The sequence below is a fragment of the Buceros rhinoceros genome, unplaced genomic scaffold (genome assembly GCF_000710305.1).
Source record: "Buceros rhinoceros silvestris isolate BGI_N320 unplaced genomic scaffold, ASM71030v1 scaffold32490, whole genome shotgun sequence".
In the NCBI taxonomy this organism is placed as follows: domain Eukaryota; kingdom Metazoa; phylum Chordata; class Aves; order Bucerotiformes; family Bucerotidae; genus Buceros; species Buceros rhinoceros.
This window is the reverse complement of record NW_010390718.1, coordinates 2682-20681: the sequence shown is the minus strand read 5'-3', so window position 1 is coordinate 20681 and position 18000 is coordinate 2682. Positions and strand designations below refer to the sequence as shown.

The 18000-nt window shown below is 39.0% G+C and overlaps 1 protein-coding gene across 1 annotated transcript in view; it reads right to left on the bottom strand.

Moving 5' to 3' along the window:
• Window positions 1–572: 572 nt before the first annotated feature.
• LOC104495810 (potassium voltage-gated channel subfamily KQT member 1-like) overlaps window positions 573–18000 on the bottom strand; it is a gene marked incomplete at both ends in the record, with an annotated part of 19583 nt that continues 2155 nt past the window's right edge. The window contains 6 exons of the mRNA XM_010138830.1: window positions 573–732; window positions 1811–1939; window positions 2928–3023; window positions 3986–4096; window positions 10893–11033; window positions 15893–15989. Coding sequence (XP_010137132.1) covers window positions 573–732; window positions 1811–1939; window positions 2928–3023; window positions 3986–4096; window positions 10893–11033; window positions 15893–15989 — 734 coding nt within the window. The remainder of the gene's footprint in view (window positions 733–1810; window positions 1940–2927; window positions 3024–3985; window positions 4097–10892; window positions 11034–15892; window positions 15990–18000) is intronic.

Genomic DNA, 18000 nt, shown 5'->3' with positions numbered 1-18000 from the left:
GACAAAGAGTATCTCAGCTCAGCAGTGAAATTCAGCCAGTTTCCAGGTTGAAATACAGAAGTCACTTACAGCAACACACACTATTTTAAATGAAGCAAGAAGAATCCTCGCTTATCAAAACCTCTTGGTTGACTTAGGCATGAAAGTATTTAGTTGTCCCTATCACAATTTATTTGCACAATATTCAAGAGGGTGCTGTAAGAAAGGAAAGATATTTTTCCTGTTTTATTTTCCTTCCTTCAGGCTATATGTGAGGTGAAGTTTAAAGACGGGGTGGATCTGAAACACCTTTCCATCCACTTCTGAGATAATTCAAAAAGGTAGAATTAACAATATAGCAAACATTGAGCTAACTTAGATAAACAAAGACAGCTTTTTTGATGTTCACACCATACAAATCTAACATTTTTCTTCAATTTGTGTCCCCCATCTTTGTTATATAATTGTCCGTGTTTTGAGACATCTTGCTTTACTGATTAGTTTTTCACAGAACATTTCTTTTCATCCATTCAGTTCACTTTAACATTGTCTCTTGAAAAATGCAAATCTGAACATAAGGAAAAGTAAATTACCTCCTGGTTCACCGATGAAGAAAGACACGTCTTTGTCGTCTTGTTCATCAACATGATCATAAGTGATCTGTGGAATAGACAAGGCATTCTCTCCCGGATTTATGACAGGTGCAGAACCATTACTACAGCCTAGTTTCCCTTTTCTTTTGTATCTTCTAGCCTGTGGTAGTAGAAATGGGACGGTATCAGAACATACTATCAAAACCAGAAAAGTACACTTGTGAACTTCACTATACAGCAAATTTATTTGAGATTGTGTGTTTTGTTTCTTTGTTTTTTTTAAACACAATCAAAATTCAGTTAAAGTGAAAACATTAACCAAGGTTGTTATGAAGAGGCTGATTCTGGATTATCACCTGAAATCTGGTAAGAATTTGATTGTTGGGAGAAGATGCCTGGCACATTCTGAAATCAGGTCTCAGGTAAAATTTCCTCAAATTGGGTTCAAAACTCAAGGCACCCAAAATACTACTCACTTGAGTATAAAAACAGCTTGTCTGTAACATCTTGCTAAAGCTCTAATTATACATAACCATAGACTTTGAATTTTGAGCTAGATACTACGCAGCCTTTTAAACTAAAGAAAATTTTACCTTTTACCAAATAGGATGAATTAGAAGATAGAACTTTAACCCCGCTTCCAAAGCTGAAGTTACCCTGATTTAAAAGCCTAAGAGGCAACCCAATAAACACCCTAGAATTGGTCCATAAGAATGAAAAAGGGACGTTTGGATTTAACTGTTTCCAAGCAAGGCTGGTCTCCACCTGTCTTTGCCTTTGACTAGAAGTGGCCAACATGACAGCTGCTCACATACGGACTGCCTGGCCTGTGCTGTCTGCCTCCTCGATGCTGCCACCACCCAGCTATACAAATACTACTTCTCACAACACAGCATTTATTCCCAGACTTTAGGTTTACCTACCCTTTGGCTCTAGTCTCACCTGAGTCCATTACTCACGCACATCAAAACAAAGCTAAGAGGCAGACATTAGCTTGCCTGATGCTCCAGGAACCTTCCGATGAGAAGCTGAGATCTAGGGCTACTGCACTTAATTCTGTAGAATATTTTAAGGAAAACTAAACTAATCCTGCTGTGGCATGAGAAAAACAATCAGATGCCCTGCTACAATTGTCTTTTAGCTGTTCAAAGACTTTGGACAATTCAGAAGAAATTTGCCAGTTATCCCAATCAAACGAAAAGCACGAACAGAACAGAGCTCTGTCAACTCTCCGTTACCTGTTTTCTCAGGCTAGGGCTAGATGGCGCTGGTGGTTTTTTGGGATTTTGCACTGGTGATGTAAGGTAGATCTTCCATGTTGCTGTAGAACTGTAGGATTTCTCTGCTGCATAGCACCGCCACAAAGTCTATAAAAAAAAACCCCAAACCAATAGTCTCAGTGAATATGCTGTCACCTTGTCTCGACGACAGGTAAGCCAGATTTTGCTGCAAATCAAACTGACCACAAATTCTTCAACCAATGCACACATGCTGCAAAGGGTTTTGACTGCAGTGGCAGTGCTATACCACACACCACTGTGCCTAATAAAATACACTCTTCACCGTATGTAACTGCTGCGAGTGTCATTTCCAGCAGGAAACATACTCAGCACACTGGGATCTTAAGTACGCTCTTCATAGCATTCTTCCTAGGAGCTGGAGTTTAACCCTGCCCACAGTAAAAAAAAAAAAACACCACAAAAAAAAACCCTAACAAAAATCCCAAACAACCAACCAAAAAACAAGAACAAAAACCCCAACCATCAAAAAACAACAAAACCACACAACCCTCAAGAAAGCGAATCCCCACAAGCACCACAGAGTACTGTTGTTTTCCTTTTTCTGCAGTGTCCCACATTTTAGTATTTGCACACTGTGCTGTTATTGCATTCTTTATCATATAGCATGTTATTCTGGGACATTTTTCTAAACTGAGGTGTATGTACACGTGTACACTTTCATCACTGCAGGGTCTGGCAGATGCACAATATCTAAGGGAATATTAAAAAGAAATTAGAAATTAAAGATTATAACAAAGTTTTGGTTTTGTGGGGGTTTTTCTGTTTGGTTAGGGGTTTTTTTGTTGTTGTTATGTTTTGCTATTTTCCCAAAGACTCATTGCATCCAGTTAATGTCATTAAGCCTATGAATATCAGGCTAGTAAAGCCTTACCCGTAAGAGGGGAGACATGCAATTATCTAATAATCTCTAGTGACTGAAGTGGATCAAAAAGGCAGAGTGGTGAAACACAATAGATTTTCACAAAGTCTGCTAACTGTGATTCTCACTACTCTACACCTACGCCACATTCCCTCTCCAATACTTTCCAAAGCACTTTACTCTTAGGGGCCTTACCTGAATCAGAGAAGCAGCAGCTGGGATCTGTCTGTTGAAATGCTTCTGACGTTGCTTCTGCTGTACTTTCAGGGCAAAACCAGATCCCAGAATACCCTAAATAAAACCAAAATTACTAGTCAGACTCCAATATGGCTTCACAGACCTAAACCAAATACTTGGCATAGGAAATAAACAGACATTTTATAGAAGACTTTCCTAGAAAAAGTTCAAAATTTTCAAATGTCTACAGTGACAGAATTCTATCTATTCCAAAAAAACAAATCTGAAATTGAACCTGTTGATATTGGCATCATGTAACTTCAAGAAACGATATGTGTTTATTGCTGTGATCTACAGGTAACATTGGTCAGAGCCATTCACAGAGGCAGTCATATTCAAGTGCAACCCTACACAAAGGTGGGAGGTGCAAATGCCAAAGTCACATGACTGATACACAGATTTACTTTGCACTTATTTTTAATTCCTTGCCACAAAAAGACCCCACAACACAGCTTGATTTTCCAGGCAAATCGAGAAAAAAAGATAAATATATACTGCATAGTTTCAGCAATTCTGTTAAAATTTACAGTCACTGAAGAAATACTTTGTCCTTTCTAATTGTTTTGATGTTGTCACCTTTATTTTCACCCCATTCAGTTATTTGAAGGTCCAAAAAGCCCAAGGATGCTTTACAGCACCATGTAAAGCACATGCAGTACCCTCATTCCAGGGTGCCAAATTTTTCTTATACAATCACCAACCACCAGAAATGAAAGAATTCTCACTTTGGAACTGATATGCTGATAAAAACCTCTCTCTACCTGACAGAATAGCTTCAGTTCTTAGAGTAGGGAAAATTATTCTTACCTCCTTTCTAGGACAGATCTGTCCAAAACCAGCTGCAGTAAAGATACAGCAGTTTCATTGGCGTGCGAGCGTGCACAGACACACACTCTTGAGCATGTCTGCAAGCACATTCTGAAGCAACATCCAACCCTGTTATTTCCTATCAAAGGCAATAACTGGGAGCCTAAGTCAGACAGACACTTTATTAAAAGTGACCAAGTTCTACTTACCGCTGGCAGAGCGAAGAAAGATATAGCAAATACTGAAAAACAGGAAGCTATCGTCTTCCCAATCCACGTCTGGGGAACCTTGTCTCCATAACCAATTGTTGTGACTGTTACCTAGGCCAGAAACAAACCACTGGTTCAGTGCAATGCTGCACCTTTCCTCTCCAAAAGCAAGAAAAAGTAAATAAGAAAGAGAAAACTAGTGAAGCATCAGGAGATACACATAGATCAACAGCGTTTGGATTTGTGTGTAAGGAAAACCACGGGAGTGTGCTCAACCTCACTGCAGGTTTATCCGGTTATTACTTCTTCAGCAGGCATTCTCAACCAGCCGCTGTTTCAAATGCACCGGTAATGCGGCCCCAGAATGACTGTCGTCGCAGATTGTAGTTCGCTGCTTCCACCCTCACAAAACTGCAAAGACTGGCCCTGTGGGCTTGAAACCACAGGCTTGTAGGTTTTCTGCTTTTAAAATGTAGTTCCACAAGGTTGAGAAGAAAGCCCTGAAAGCCCTGACTTGCACACAACCAACGTGCAGGTATCTGCCAAGCTCTTCAGACTCTAGCTGGGACAACGTGAGCTATATCCTGTGCCAGCAGGAAGGAAAAGCAACAGAAATAACACTACCTCAGCTGGACCCTCATATCAAGAGGAGGAACACACAACCATCCCACAACATGTTATCTCCTAAAGTAAATATGTCAGTAGACATAGACATTAAGCCAAATACAGCTGAGCTGAGCTCAGCTTCAACCCACCCCACCCCCACCCTCCCACTGAAATACAGCTCTTTGCCCCTCAAAATTTTGTTTATGCCACAAGGTGCTCACTCCTTGTTGAGGTGCAGCAAAGGCCAGGTACTCCCTGAGAGGCACAGAGTCCAGAGTCAAGGGAGATAATATAGCTGGTCAAGACCCCGTCCACATTTTACAAAACAGATGCAAAAGAGAGCAGCCAGGACCAATCAAGGGTCCAGATTATAAGGCAATATCAGAGCAACGAGGCAGGTCCAACATCAAGCCAGGAAGCCCACCCACAGGTCAGGGTTCAGATCAGGCCCAGTGCTCAGCACACGGGTCCCCAGCACCTCAGCAAAGCTAAGCTATCAGCCTACTGGTTGAAGCCAGCATCAAGGGACTCCACAACCAAACAGCTGCAGCTGAGCTAGAAGCCACCTCTCCTCCAGCAGAGTGCTGAGCCCAGATAGAGCCCCTCGGTGTGGGTGGAAGCCACAGGTGATGCTGGACAGGGTCATTAGGCCAGGTGGTGCCCGCAGGGCCATGACAACAGCCTCACCTCTCAGTAAGTCACGTCCTCACACATGGTCTGGGCATCAGTAGGGGCTAAATCACTGTGGGAGTGCCTGAAAGCCTGAGGCAAGGAAGGTCTGAGCAGGACAGAGGTTTTGGGCTGTTCCTGATGAGACCCACTAGGCTGGAAGAGAATTAATTTGGAGCCCAGTGGTCAGTGAAGGGTTGGTGCTGTGGAAGGACCAGAGTCCAGATGAAGGCTGGTCCGTCAGAAGGGTTTGTCCTGTAAGAAGGACCAGCTGCTTCCCAACAGAAGGTGGTCCCAAGGCAAGCCAAGAGAATCCCACAGCTGGCTGGACAGGGGCCTTGCCACCTCTGGGCCCAGCCTCACACCAGGACAGACTCACAGCCAGTGGCCACAACCCATACACAGTCTAAATCATATGGCAATACCAAGGTGGTAAGTCTGAGGTCAAGTGTGGAAGTCAGCCCACAGGCTGAGCTCCAGATCATGGCTGAGCTGGAGACCAGCTCTCCTCCAGCACAACTCAGGCAGGAAATAAGTACCCAAGGCTGAGCCTAACGAGAGACCCTGGGCTGTGGATGTTGGGGGTGGCCCCAGTTGTGTCAGGTCAGAGCCATGAGGCTTTTTAGTATACTCAGAGCCCTGACACTGCCATAAAATGGTATAGGAAAGATGACTTGTGCCTTGAGAAGTGTGAGCTTCTGGTAAGGAAATGAAGAATTCCATCACCAATGCCAACCACCACGGAGAGCTTTAAATAGAAAAAATGTATTCTATTTGGGAGCACCAGCCCTAAACCTGGTCCCACTCTCTTCATTTCGCCTTGAATGGTAGGAGACATACAGCAAAAGCAGGCTTGAAAGAATATGTAAATTTGCACTGACTACACAACAGGATGTGGAAATACTTCCTTTTACAAGAAGAGTTGCTGACAAATACTTAGATATTATGCAAAAATAGGCTTTTCAGAAGAAACTATCAGCAGTAAAGGCATGGGAAGAATATATATCCTCCTCTCAGAGCAGTTATACAGAGAGTTGCAAGGAAGATTTGCAGGGGGAAAAAAAAATCAGGCTTGTGTTTATTGGTAATGAACATGCCACTTGCTGAGCAAGTATCAGCTTTATCGGTATCTGTATCCTCTAATGAATATTGTCATTCTGGACTGCAGACTGCTCTCAGCAGGCACTCTGGATGGGTGCTTGTCCAGATTTTATGTGGCTTGCCTATGAAGTGACTCAGGTGCCGTGTACTAGTAGCGGTACAAAGAGATGAGCTTGCCAGCCCCCAGAATTAACCCAGACCCCCAAAATTAACTTTGAAATGCAGTATGTGTTAGCGGGCAGTGGAGGAAGTTAAAGCAGTGTTTCTTTAACAGTACTTCAGCTCCACAGTGCACCCAGATGACCCCTTAAAGTCTTGGATTTTTCCTTCCTTTTCCTCTCTTCTCTCTTATGAAAGGCTTCTTGGTTTTCTGTGGTTTTGGTTTTTTGGGGAGTTTTTTGTTTTTGATTGCTCCAGCACTCAGAACTTAAAAACAAACTTCAGTAACGTTCAGCTGCCTTGGAGTTACTATGGAAGACAGCATGAAAGCTGGAACCACAGAAAATATTATTTTCCATCTCTACAGCAGGCATTTGGCTGACAGATTCCTGCAGGTGCCTGAACATGTCTCAGAAAGCTTCTCCCTAGCTGACTTAAGAGGGTTCCGTCTTGGTAACAAATCAGTGCATTGAAGTGCAATGGATTACAATGTAAGTCTCAGGATTTCTTAATCACAACCAGAATCCTTTTCTACTTGCATACCCAAGAGCTAGCTCTCTAGCTACTCAGAGAATGTTTAATAACTAGGCTTCAGAAAATGACACCTCCTTCATAACATAGATTCACTATGTCACAGTCCAGCTGGTATGCATGTACCTTAACACAGGCTCTGAAAACATGTATGTACACTCCAAAACAGGACTCTCGTTTAGCAGAAGTCAACAGGGCTTCTCATATGTTTTCAGATAAGCACGTGTCCTGAAGTTTGAACAGTCAGAACTGCACACCTCAAAAAACATATTAAATATAAAGGGGTTCAAACTGCTACCTCTGGCATGGAAATTTACTGCTAGAAATTCTGAGCAACTGGTCTCAAGTACCTCTGCCAGTTAACACCGGCTTACTGGAGAGACTATTTAACTCAAGTTCAATGGTACAGAATAGTTCGGTTTGCAGCTAAACTGACAAGCATTACCAACAGCAAGCGACGAGCACGAAAGGACCATCAGAAAAGAAGCCTCCTACATGTCCTTCTTTCCTCAAGAAAAAATATCCAGAAAAGACAGAAAAACTGATGTGACATGGGTTGCAATTCTAGCAGACTGACAGTGATGCTAAAAATATTTTTGCGTGTGTTCTAACATGCTGTATCTTCTGACAGTGGCTTCATATAAAAGAGCAGATGCCTTTGATATGCCTTCGCAGTTTAATCCGTGTGCTTGCAAACCAAGGTGAAACAACCTTGCATTTAACTGGAGTGGGTGAATGTAGTTAGCATTTTATTCCAATTCTCATTCATCCTCTATTTTCCCTTTTCTTCGTATTTAAACCTTTTGGGTCATTTGTATCAAGTTCAGCAAGCTTGCACTTTCTACTCAAAGCAAAATGTTGCCCATAATACGCTCTGTGGTTTTTGTCAGACACATAAGACTTTCAAATACTTGCTACCAGGATTCCTTTACTATGGTTCAGTTTTGAAAGGCAAAAGTGAAATCAAATTTCACTCCCTAGTAACTCCACATCTGTGCTGCTATGTTACAGAAGATTTGAAAAGAAACTGATTCACTTTGTCCTTTGTCACTGTTCCCAGCTGTGAACTGCACCTGCACCGTGACTCACTAATGCAGACAAGGCCTAGAAGTCTGAAAAGCTTCAACAACAATTTGAACAGTGTTCTTCATGTGCCTCACACAGCTAGAGAAAGACAAAGCTGATTTTATTTTGCTCTTACACAAAACAAGTTTTGGGAAACAACAACAAAACCCACTGAACACTTCGCAAGGCATACACGTACACTTTTAAATACAGATTCCAAGTCATCTATCTCAACAAGGTAAAGTAATATGCATTTTAAACTTATCTGTTGATCTTCGTAACTAAACTCCTTTTAAATTCCTTGAGTCCAAAATATTAACAAAATATGATTGTATAAACACATTCTAACTTGGTGACCTTAATTTTTTATTCTTTACTCAAATGAAGACTGTAGTTTCTAGCATTTAAAAATATTTTGTAATCCATATCTAAACACTCAACACAACTCATAAAGCAAGCTTGGGATAACTAGAGCTAAAAAAGTAAAACAGAAGGAAAGGTAAAAACAGTACACTGGTTTCACATGGAAGTGTTATTACATGCAGGAATATGCATGGCATGAATATGCACAGGCAGAACTGTAAACCATAGCTAGCTCCCAAACTGATGGTTGAATATCCTTTTTTGTTTTCACCGTACCCTGCTCCCCTCAGTCTGCTAAGGGGTTCTTCTTCCCTCCCACAGAGGTCTGAACCTGGGCACTCCTGGCCTCTCCCAGGTACAGACCTAGGAAACACTTGGTGACGCATATGACGCCATGCAGAGCACACATGAATCACCATCCCTTGATGATTACATATTAAATTAAGACCTCCACATTAACAAACTATATGCTTTCCAATTCTTTCACTGGTGTCATTCTAATTCACATGATACTACACACCTCTTTGGAACTTTACTATACTAGAAAAAATGGTGAGATGTTTATCATAGAACTAGTACTAACTTTTTACGGGAGCCCCTAATGCTGCTGAACTTCCCACAAGCAGCCCCACTTTTAATTAGATGTACTTTGCAGACTGTTCAGCCAGACCATTAGTAAAAACAGACACAGTAGCTGCGTTCCACTGCGTTCAGTCATTTGAACACTGGTATTTGAGCCAAGTTGCTTGAGTAATAGCAGAATAAGTGAGCCTGTGCGCTGGTTTGTTTTCTTAAAGTAGACACAAGGTATCTGTCATAACATCAATTACAACCTAATTTTTTACTTTTGCTTTTAAGATATAGCACAATCTGCACTTCTGGGTCATGCATTCTTTTCCTCCACTAGCCAGGATTTATCTCGTGTCTATAACCGCGAGGTTTTGTGTTCTGAAAATTTTATCATATGTCTATTGAGGACTTTAATAAGCAATTGTTGTATGAGCTAAATCACTGTTTCATTTCTTCCCAGCACATTAGATAATCAGTTCCCTCTGGCCATTTAGTGGATTTTTCTTTTTTAATAGAGTCTTCCTGGATTGTACTGTTTTGCACAGCCATAGTTGATACTCTGCAAATGAAATTAATACCTGACAATCTAATGACAGGAATTTAATGTTTAAAAGATTTTTATACTGAACTGCTTAAAAAGCGGTAACTCAGGCTACGTATAATATAATCTATGTTTCTGCATACTTCATTGAAGTAGAGGTTTACACAGCATCTAAGTTAAGGATTAGAAACAAATATCTATTAGGAACTTTTTGTCTGCCGTCCCAGACTTACTCACTAGTTTATTTGGATGCAGATAAACAATTGGTTTGTTGGCATTTTTCAAGTTTATCACCTAAGAACAAATCCAGTTTATTGTGTTTCAAATAAATCTTGAAATATCACTCTTCTCTCTGGAAGTTGGTGACTCTGCATCTGTTCTAGTCCTCTCATTTTTTTCTGTCACTAACACTAATGTGATGGGTCATCTTGGGTTTCTTACAAGGAGTCATCAAACTCATAAAGTACATGAGGTTCTTTAGTGGGGAAAAGAGACTACAAAAGAAGAAATGGTTCATGCAACAGCTAATAAGGAAGGAATGCATGAGCTACCGGGAGAAAAATGAGACGAGCCGTATGAAGGGAGTGTAGAAGCAATCTGTCTCTTACTCTGTTCATAGCTAGCTATTTCTTTTTCAACTGATTCGGGGCATCCGCTCAATAATTACCACAATGCTCTTGAAATCCCAGGTCCCTCTTAATGATATTTTTGTCTTAATTTCCCCAAAGATTTGCACTGACACTGCCTGATGATTGAGAACCAAAGTAGCTGATGAACTTGTGAAGCTTTGCCAGCTGCTTTTGATGGAGCTATTTACCTTTACAGTGAATCATGTAATTATTAAAAAAACCCACAGGAACCTGTAACCTGCATCAAGGTCAGCATTATTACTGAGATTTACACAAAAACATTTAAAAAATTAGTCAGTAACCCAACTTCCATAGATAGAACATACTTTAAAAGTTATACACCTCTTGCACATAACTGAGTTTAAAAGATGTGGTATAGGTTTTGGAGGGTATTTATACTCTTTGAAATGTGGATTTCAGTGTGGGCTTCTTGTATCTATAAATATTCAGTATCCTTTGCTAAGGACTTGGTATCATGTTTTCACAATAAATTTTAATACCAGAATTATTTTATTGCATTTATTATATTTTTTCTTCCATCCTTTAAAAAATATTGTCAAGCTTCCCTATAGAAATATATTTTGCAGAGAAAGAAATGCTGGATTTTTTTAAAAGATCATAACTTCAATAGAAAATGCACTAATTTTGCACATACATTTTGTTGTAGACTTACCACACCCCACCAAAGGGCATCAGCGTAGCTGGAGAAACCCGTCTTTCCATACTCATCAACTGCATCCTTCTCAGCAAGATATACAAAATAGGATGAAAAAATTAATCCCAAGAATCCAATGTACAACGTGGTTATGAGTTCCTATTAGAAGAAAGCAAAGCAGCACGTAAGGTTTACATCATATATATTCTATCAATGTAAAACACGGGGAGGGGTTTTTTTTGCATCACAGTAGAAAAATTATACTCCAGGCATGAAATTTGATTCCAGTAAAGCAGGTAGTTCAGTGACTTGTTTTCTATCTATATCAGACTAAAGAATTCAAGAAGCCATCATTTATACAAGATCATCTGCGCAGGTAATTGTAGGGTGGGGCATTTCTCTCGTTGTATGTCTTGTGAACGGGAATCATTCCATTTACCTGTCCATCGAAACACCAAATGTTAGTACATTTTAAAAATAGTAAAACAGATTTAGAAGTGCAGTTTATGAACTGTAAGCTAGAAAACCAGTTAAGAACTAACAACCATATCTTGTGATTGCAACCATATGTAAGAAATGAACTTGTGTGTCTGGTATTTAGATTGTTTAAGACTGAATACTGATGACTTTACAGTTTCATGTTTAGATAAAATAAAATCCTAAGATAAAAGAAGTTGGGTAGGTGTAACCTCTACTTCAGTCCTGAAGAACAGAGACTGTTTGAGGCTCGGCCAGTTTATTACAAGGGACTTTTGTTAGGGCAGGATAGAGTCCTTGTGAATGCAGCAGTTTCTCTATAGAATCTTGGATAGGAAAGTTGCATCAGAACTGATGTGATGGATACAGGATTGTTACCGTCTTCAGGAAAAAAGAGCTCACACATTTAAACAAGCCAAATTGTGTGGTGTCACAGATGCAAAAATGCGTAAAGCTTATAAAAAGCAATGCTACATCATAATGAAATGAGATATTCACTTGCCCCTCAGGAAAATACAATACCTAGTTACGAGGGAAAATGGTTTATTTCAGTTCCTTAATGTCTGCAATGCCCCAACACTTAACATATATTATTCCTCTATTTTCTTTGCAATATTTAGCCATTCTTATCATGCAACTTTGTTGTATTCCATCTTCACTGGCTCCTTCCTTAAACTCTTGACAGAGTTACTTTTTCTTTCATTGGATCCAAACTGACACGGGAATTAAAATATTCACATGAGATAAATTTAAAATGAAAACCTGTCCAGGAATGATTGCCTCTACTTATAAATTACGACAGATTTCCACAGAGTTTTTCTGTAACACTCTACCCATGTTTCTTAAACTGTTTGTGAGGTAAGGTTCAGGTTTTACGATCAAACTTCCTTCAGATATTTTTAAAATTTCTTTCTTTTCATTTCCTGTAAGATCTTTCTGTGAAAATATAGCTAGTAACTGCATTCAGCAGCAGGAACTATACATACTCTTCCTTCTGCTACAGCGCTGATTAAAACCTAGGTTCAGCGAATTTTAAGCAATTCCCGCATGAAGCAAAGTAGGTGTTTTTTCTTTCATCTTTTAATAATGACCTAAATAATGAAGTTTGATAGTATTCAGTTTTGCCCACAGGCTAGTTTTTTAATCTAAGCCTTAACTTTCTGCAGGCTTGTTTGCTAAACAAGGTAGCTGAAAGAGGAAATAAAACTTGGGGGTTTAGTAGTTCAGATTTCTATGCTGCTCGCCACTCTTTTCTCATCTTTTTCTCTAATGAAAATGGTACACTGTGTACTTGCAGATATGACTTCATTGCTCTGAAAATTCCTTGTGTTTATATTTATAGTTCGCTATTTGCATTTCTCTAATTTTTCACAACTATTTGGTTTGAGTACAACAATATTTTTTCAATGCAAGACGAAACTGTTTAACACCTGAGACTGAGTTCAGTGATCCCTGGAAAACTACAACAGAAATAGAGACCAATAAAAAAAAAAGATAGCACTCAGGTTTCCTATCTAGTAAATTTGTGACTCCCTTCCACATCAACTGAAATCTTTTAGTTACACTTGGCATGCTGCTGACATCTTAGATTTTAATACATTTTACATGTTATTGAGAAATGGCCCTCACTGCTTTCTTTTAATTTTATCTCAGAGGAAAGAATTAAAGAGTGGATGGTAATTGCAATACTTCTGTGTTAAGTGCTAGCTTTTTGAGAAGTGTGCAGAAAAATGTTCTTTTCAGAAGTGTTATACAGATCTTTTCGAAGTCACTGAAATATCAACAGAATATTATTTCACTTTTGGCACCCCTCAGCTCCAGTCCTACTCGTCTAAAGATTGGACTCTTTTAAAGTAAAGCCCAGATGAAAATTAATTGTCTTAGACTATTCTAAATGTCACTGCACATTACATAAAGAGGAACAGAGCACTGCGTGCCTATATTTAATTATTGAAAACAATGGCAGCAATCTAATACACACTGCATTTAAGAGAGGGCAGATTTTAAAACAATGCGTACTTCAAGAAATAGGGAGAGATTGGTGTCTACCAATGTCAAATAGTATGAATTGATACATGAGCTCAAAGCAAGGAGTACTTTGCAGAAATGAGGCCTTAAAGCTTCTTATTTATATGATTATCTAATAGATAAGGGCTTAAGAACAAAGAGTGCTGCCTAATACAAAGGACTGTTTTCAGTGAGGACTTTCAGATACACGTATGCAAAGAACACAGCAAGAACCAAGAACAAATATGCACAAAGGTAAATTTGACTATTGGGAGATTTGACACATTTTTTTAACTTAGATTTATATTTTCAGATGCAATAAGGACCATATAATCCAAAGTTCAACACTTAGGAAAAATACCAGAAAACCTCAAATCCACAGCTCATTAGTAACTCCCTCCTCAAAGCAAGAGAAGACCTCACAAAGCAGGATGAGCAATAAGTACCACTAACTGAGAGGCTTACATGTTGGAGTTGGATTGGCTAACTCAGTTTTTCAGTAAGCTGCATGATTTTTCCATGTCTTTCCATCGCCACATGTGATATTGACTCATACTTTGTTGCTTTTGGCAAGAAATGCTTGCATAAGCTCAACCCGCTGAAAATAGAAGAGCATCCTAGCCAAATCAGGGCTGAGTGAGCTAATACGCTATACGTAAAATTCCAAAACATGTTGAAATCATTGGTGACAACTTTAGTAAGCTCTTTGGGGCCCACAGAGATCCAAGTTCTTATTTTCACAGGTCACAAAGACGTGAATTTATTTTCTCACATTGTTTAAGGGTTTAGGGTCCTGTTTTTTCCAAAAGGGTATCACAAACTCGGCAAATAAATAAGCACCTTGTACTCTGCCTATAAAGAAAAAGCAGCTGAGGTATTTTGGGTTTGTTTTGGTTTTTAAACAAAAAAATTTCTTTAAGAGGCTGAACAGGAATAAGGGTTCCATTTTCCCTTCCATTTGGTATCATACCAGGGTTTCAGCTACACTTGTCCAGTGTCAATACAGAACTGTGTGTCTGATTTTTTTTTTTATTAATGTCTTAGTGGGTGATCTACTTTGACAAGCACTACAGATCTGTAGATCTGTTTCCCTATCGTCATAATCACCTCTTTGGATTAGCAGAACTTCAAGTGCATTTATTCATAAATTTACTTTTCTATTTATATCACTGAAATATCACAAACATAAATAAGTTCAAACTTAAGCATTATATTTTGGAGAGAGTATTTTCAGATTCTTAATAAAACTCTGAACACCCTTAGGAAAAAATTCTCGTCCAACACCATAGAGGTGTCTGGTCAGTAATGTTAGTAAATGTTGAGGAAGGGTATTTGGATATCATCACTACCCTAGCTAGATATACAGGCAACAAGACAATAATAAATGAAGATCACACAGACACGGAGCATTAAAAGTCATTCAGGTTGAAAGTGGGATTTATACTAGGTTACTTCGGTGTGCATCAATGCTGCATAGCCAGTGTAACATAAAACTTATCACAGTACTGGAGGAATAAAAAAGGGAAGAAAAGTAACTTTTAATACTAAATTAGTATTTTGGATTAAGTACCTCCAATTCTCCACCCCAGAACAACAGTTTTCTAAATAGCAAATGAAACGTCTGTATGGAAACCTATAAATTTGTCAATATGAGTGTAGAACAAATCTACACTCATAAGAAGCAGATTACAGTATCACTCTTGCAAGTCTGATGTAAAGATTCATAGCACAGTATTAGCCCTGCACGATTTGGTATGACACGGAAGATTTAAAGGCTAATGATAGAAGTTTTTTTATTATGTTCATAAAGCTAAGTTGGCTTTTCATCAATAAATTCTACGAAGCCCCCAAAAGAAGCCTTCAGCTAGAAATCACTCAAACATTTAAGCTTTTCCTACTTAACAAGCAGAATACAGAATAACTGTTTCAAAGCTCTAATGGACATGTAATTACTGGCAGCCAAGTTTACCTCTGTGACTACACTCTTGAAAAATTAACTTTTCTTGCACATTTACATAACATAGTATTTGTATTTATAGAATGGATTAGAAAACTCCTAATTCAGGCAGAGAAAATAGAATTATTTAAATAATTGCCTTCTATCAAGACTTTTTTACTAGTATTTGTTTTTCCATAGAACCACCAAGCTAGGAACATATCTTCTGTGAAGACAGTGGATGGTCTTTGCAATATGAAAGGCAACCTACATAACTGCATTTAATACAGTATTTCAAAAATACAATTAAATTATATCGAAATGTAAGAAATTATATTGAAGGATACATATATTGAAGGATAACATCAAAGAGTACAATAGTTAATTTCCAAACTGATGATGATACCCTGTCAGACGCTGACCTGAAGTAAAGAATAGTGTTCCGATTTTAAAAGTAGGAAGAAAAACATGAGGGACTTGTAAAGGATTTTAACTCTGGCACCAGTAACTACTCATTTAAACCAGACTACAATTTGAAGCGCATGAAAAGAATATACTAAAGTCAACAAAATGCTGAGGATCTTTAAAGATCTAGTACCTGACGATGTATGAAAACAACAGATCCTAACAGTCGCCAGGTGCCACCCTGTCGATCTACATGAAGCATGCGAAGAATCTGGAGGAACCGGATCCCCCTGTAAGAAAAATAAGATGTTAAATTAAACTAACGATTGCGAACAAGGCTGCTCTACCTATACATAGTTGACTACATTCACTAACATACTGACGTGCTAGAGAACCGTGATAGCACTGCTCTTGGCTAGGGCTGCATCTCATACTTCAGGCATCCCAGCAGACAGTATGTCTAGGTCACGTTTCATTATATTCAAATATATTCAGAAATATTGACTAGGATAAGAATTAGTTAAAAGAAAATGAAACGAAATAAAGTCTAAAATAAATGCTTTTAATCTCAGAGGAAACTTGCCTATTTTATCTGTTTATCTATTTATAAATATTTTATATTTATTCTCAAATGCTTCCGTTCCAAATAATACCAGTGCTTCAAGCCTTGCTAACATAAATGTAAGTGAACTTTTATTCTCTGTTTGCCAAAACCAGAATGTGAATCAAACAATTATTACTGAAGTTCTTTTCGTGTAAGTTATAGAAATCATCTAATTGGGAGTAGATACAGTTCTGTGTGATTCTAGGACAATAACTGAATCGTAAACTCCAAATATATTCAACTACAAAAATGAAAATAATTATATGTATGGTTCTTCAGTAAAATTTTATTCAGTGGAAATATTTCATTCTAGTCACTCTTTCAACAACTAATTTTGTTTGCCTACACTCATCTTACTATCCTATAACTCAGTTAAGAGCAGGAAAGGAAAAATGTTGAATTTACCTGAAAATTTTTCACTAGAAGTATTTTTAGCTCTTTTTAACTATCCTTACAATTTTATTGTTGTTGTTTTTTTATTTAAATTTCAGTCTTCTTATTTCAGTTCCACTGCGCTTGCATTTTTCTGGGTTACACCAACAGGTAGGAAACTCAGCATGTTGCCATCCTTCAGTCTCTGGTGTTACTCAGACTGGGAAGGCATACGGTTTTCTGAAAGACCCAACTTCTTTATTCAAAAAGCAGGTTTTCTGAGATTTCACAGCTGGCAGCCAAAAAAATCAAACGCTTGTCATTTTTTGGAAAGCACACGATAATCTCAACTATCAAATCACTTATCAGTGACTGGGTATAGGAGCACCATGTTTTGTTCTTTCTTTGATATGCCATTGAAATAATATTTTTGTTTAGCTGGAAACCTTAAAGTATTCACATAAAACCTGTTAAATCAAAACATGAGTCCAAGAAAAATTACAAAACTACCAAATATGTGAGTACCAATAGACTTACATAACGTAATAGCTCATCGGTGGGTTATGTCAGGAGAGGAGACATCTACATATAGCTGCCCTCTACAGCTATTAGACACAGCCCTTGACGCCTTGACCTAGTGGCAGTTCTTTATTTTCCCGTCTCTGTTGTATCTGAGATGGTAACGGTTCCATCACTGCCCAGTACCGACATGCATGTTATAGGCTGGGAGGTTTACAAATAAAGATTTAAAAAAACAAGGTAGTGAAGATAAAACTCCAGATACACAGCCTCTAAACACGCACAACCCATTCCCTCTGGAAAGAGAAAAGAAATTGATTGGAAAAACCATTTTTATCAATTTGGTGTACTTAGACCAGTAAGGGCAGGAGGCTACAGGACTCCTCTGTGAACTCTGGAATGCTACTACGTTTCAGTCTCGCGGGTTGCTGCAGGGATCAAAGTGTCACCTTGTCATGCGCCGTGGGTCTGTAGCTCCTAACTTCCGGGATTTAAGGAAGATCCAAAGAGAACCATCACTGTATACCTTAAAAGCAACAGCAACGACACGGGAATGTCCCGGTTTGGGCTGAACTTCCTGGTTTGGGCTGAAACTTCCTTGTTTTGAGTTCTGGACAAATAGAATCATTCCCTGCAAGTACTTTAACCCCACATTTAATTGGTCAAAAGAGGGTCAGGTGCACTGTTAGGTGTTAAGGTTATAAAGCAGCAGCAGGGAGGAACCTCCCTCTCTCGACTCCCGCCCCCGCCGCCGGCAGCAGCTCCTCCGGACTGCCGGCACCAGGCCTGCTAGGCACGGCCCGGCA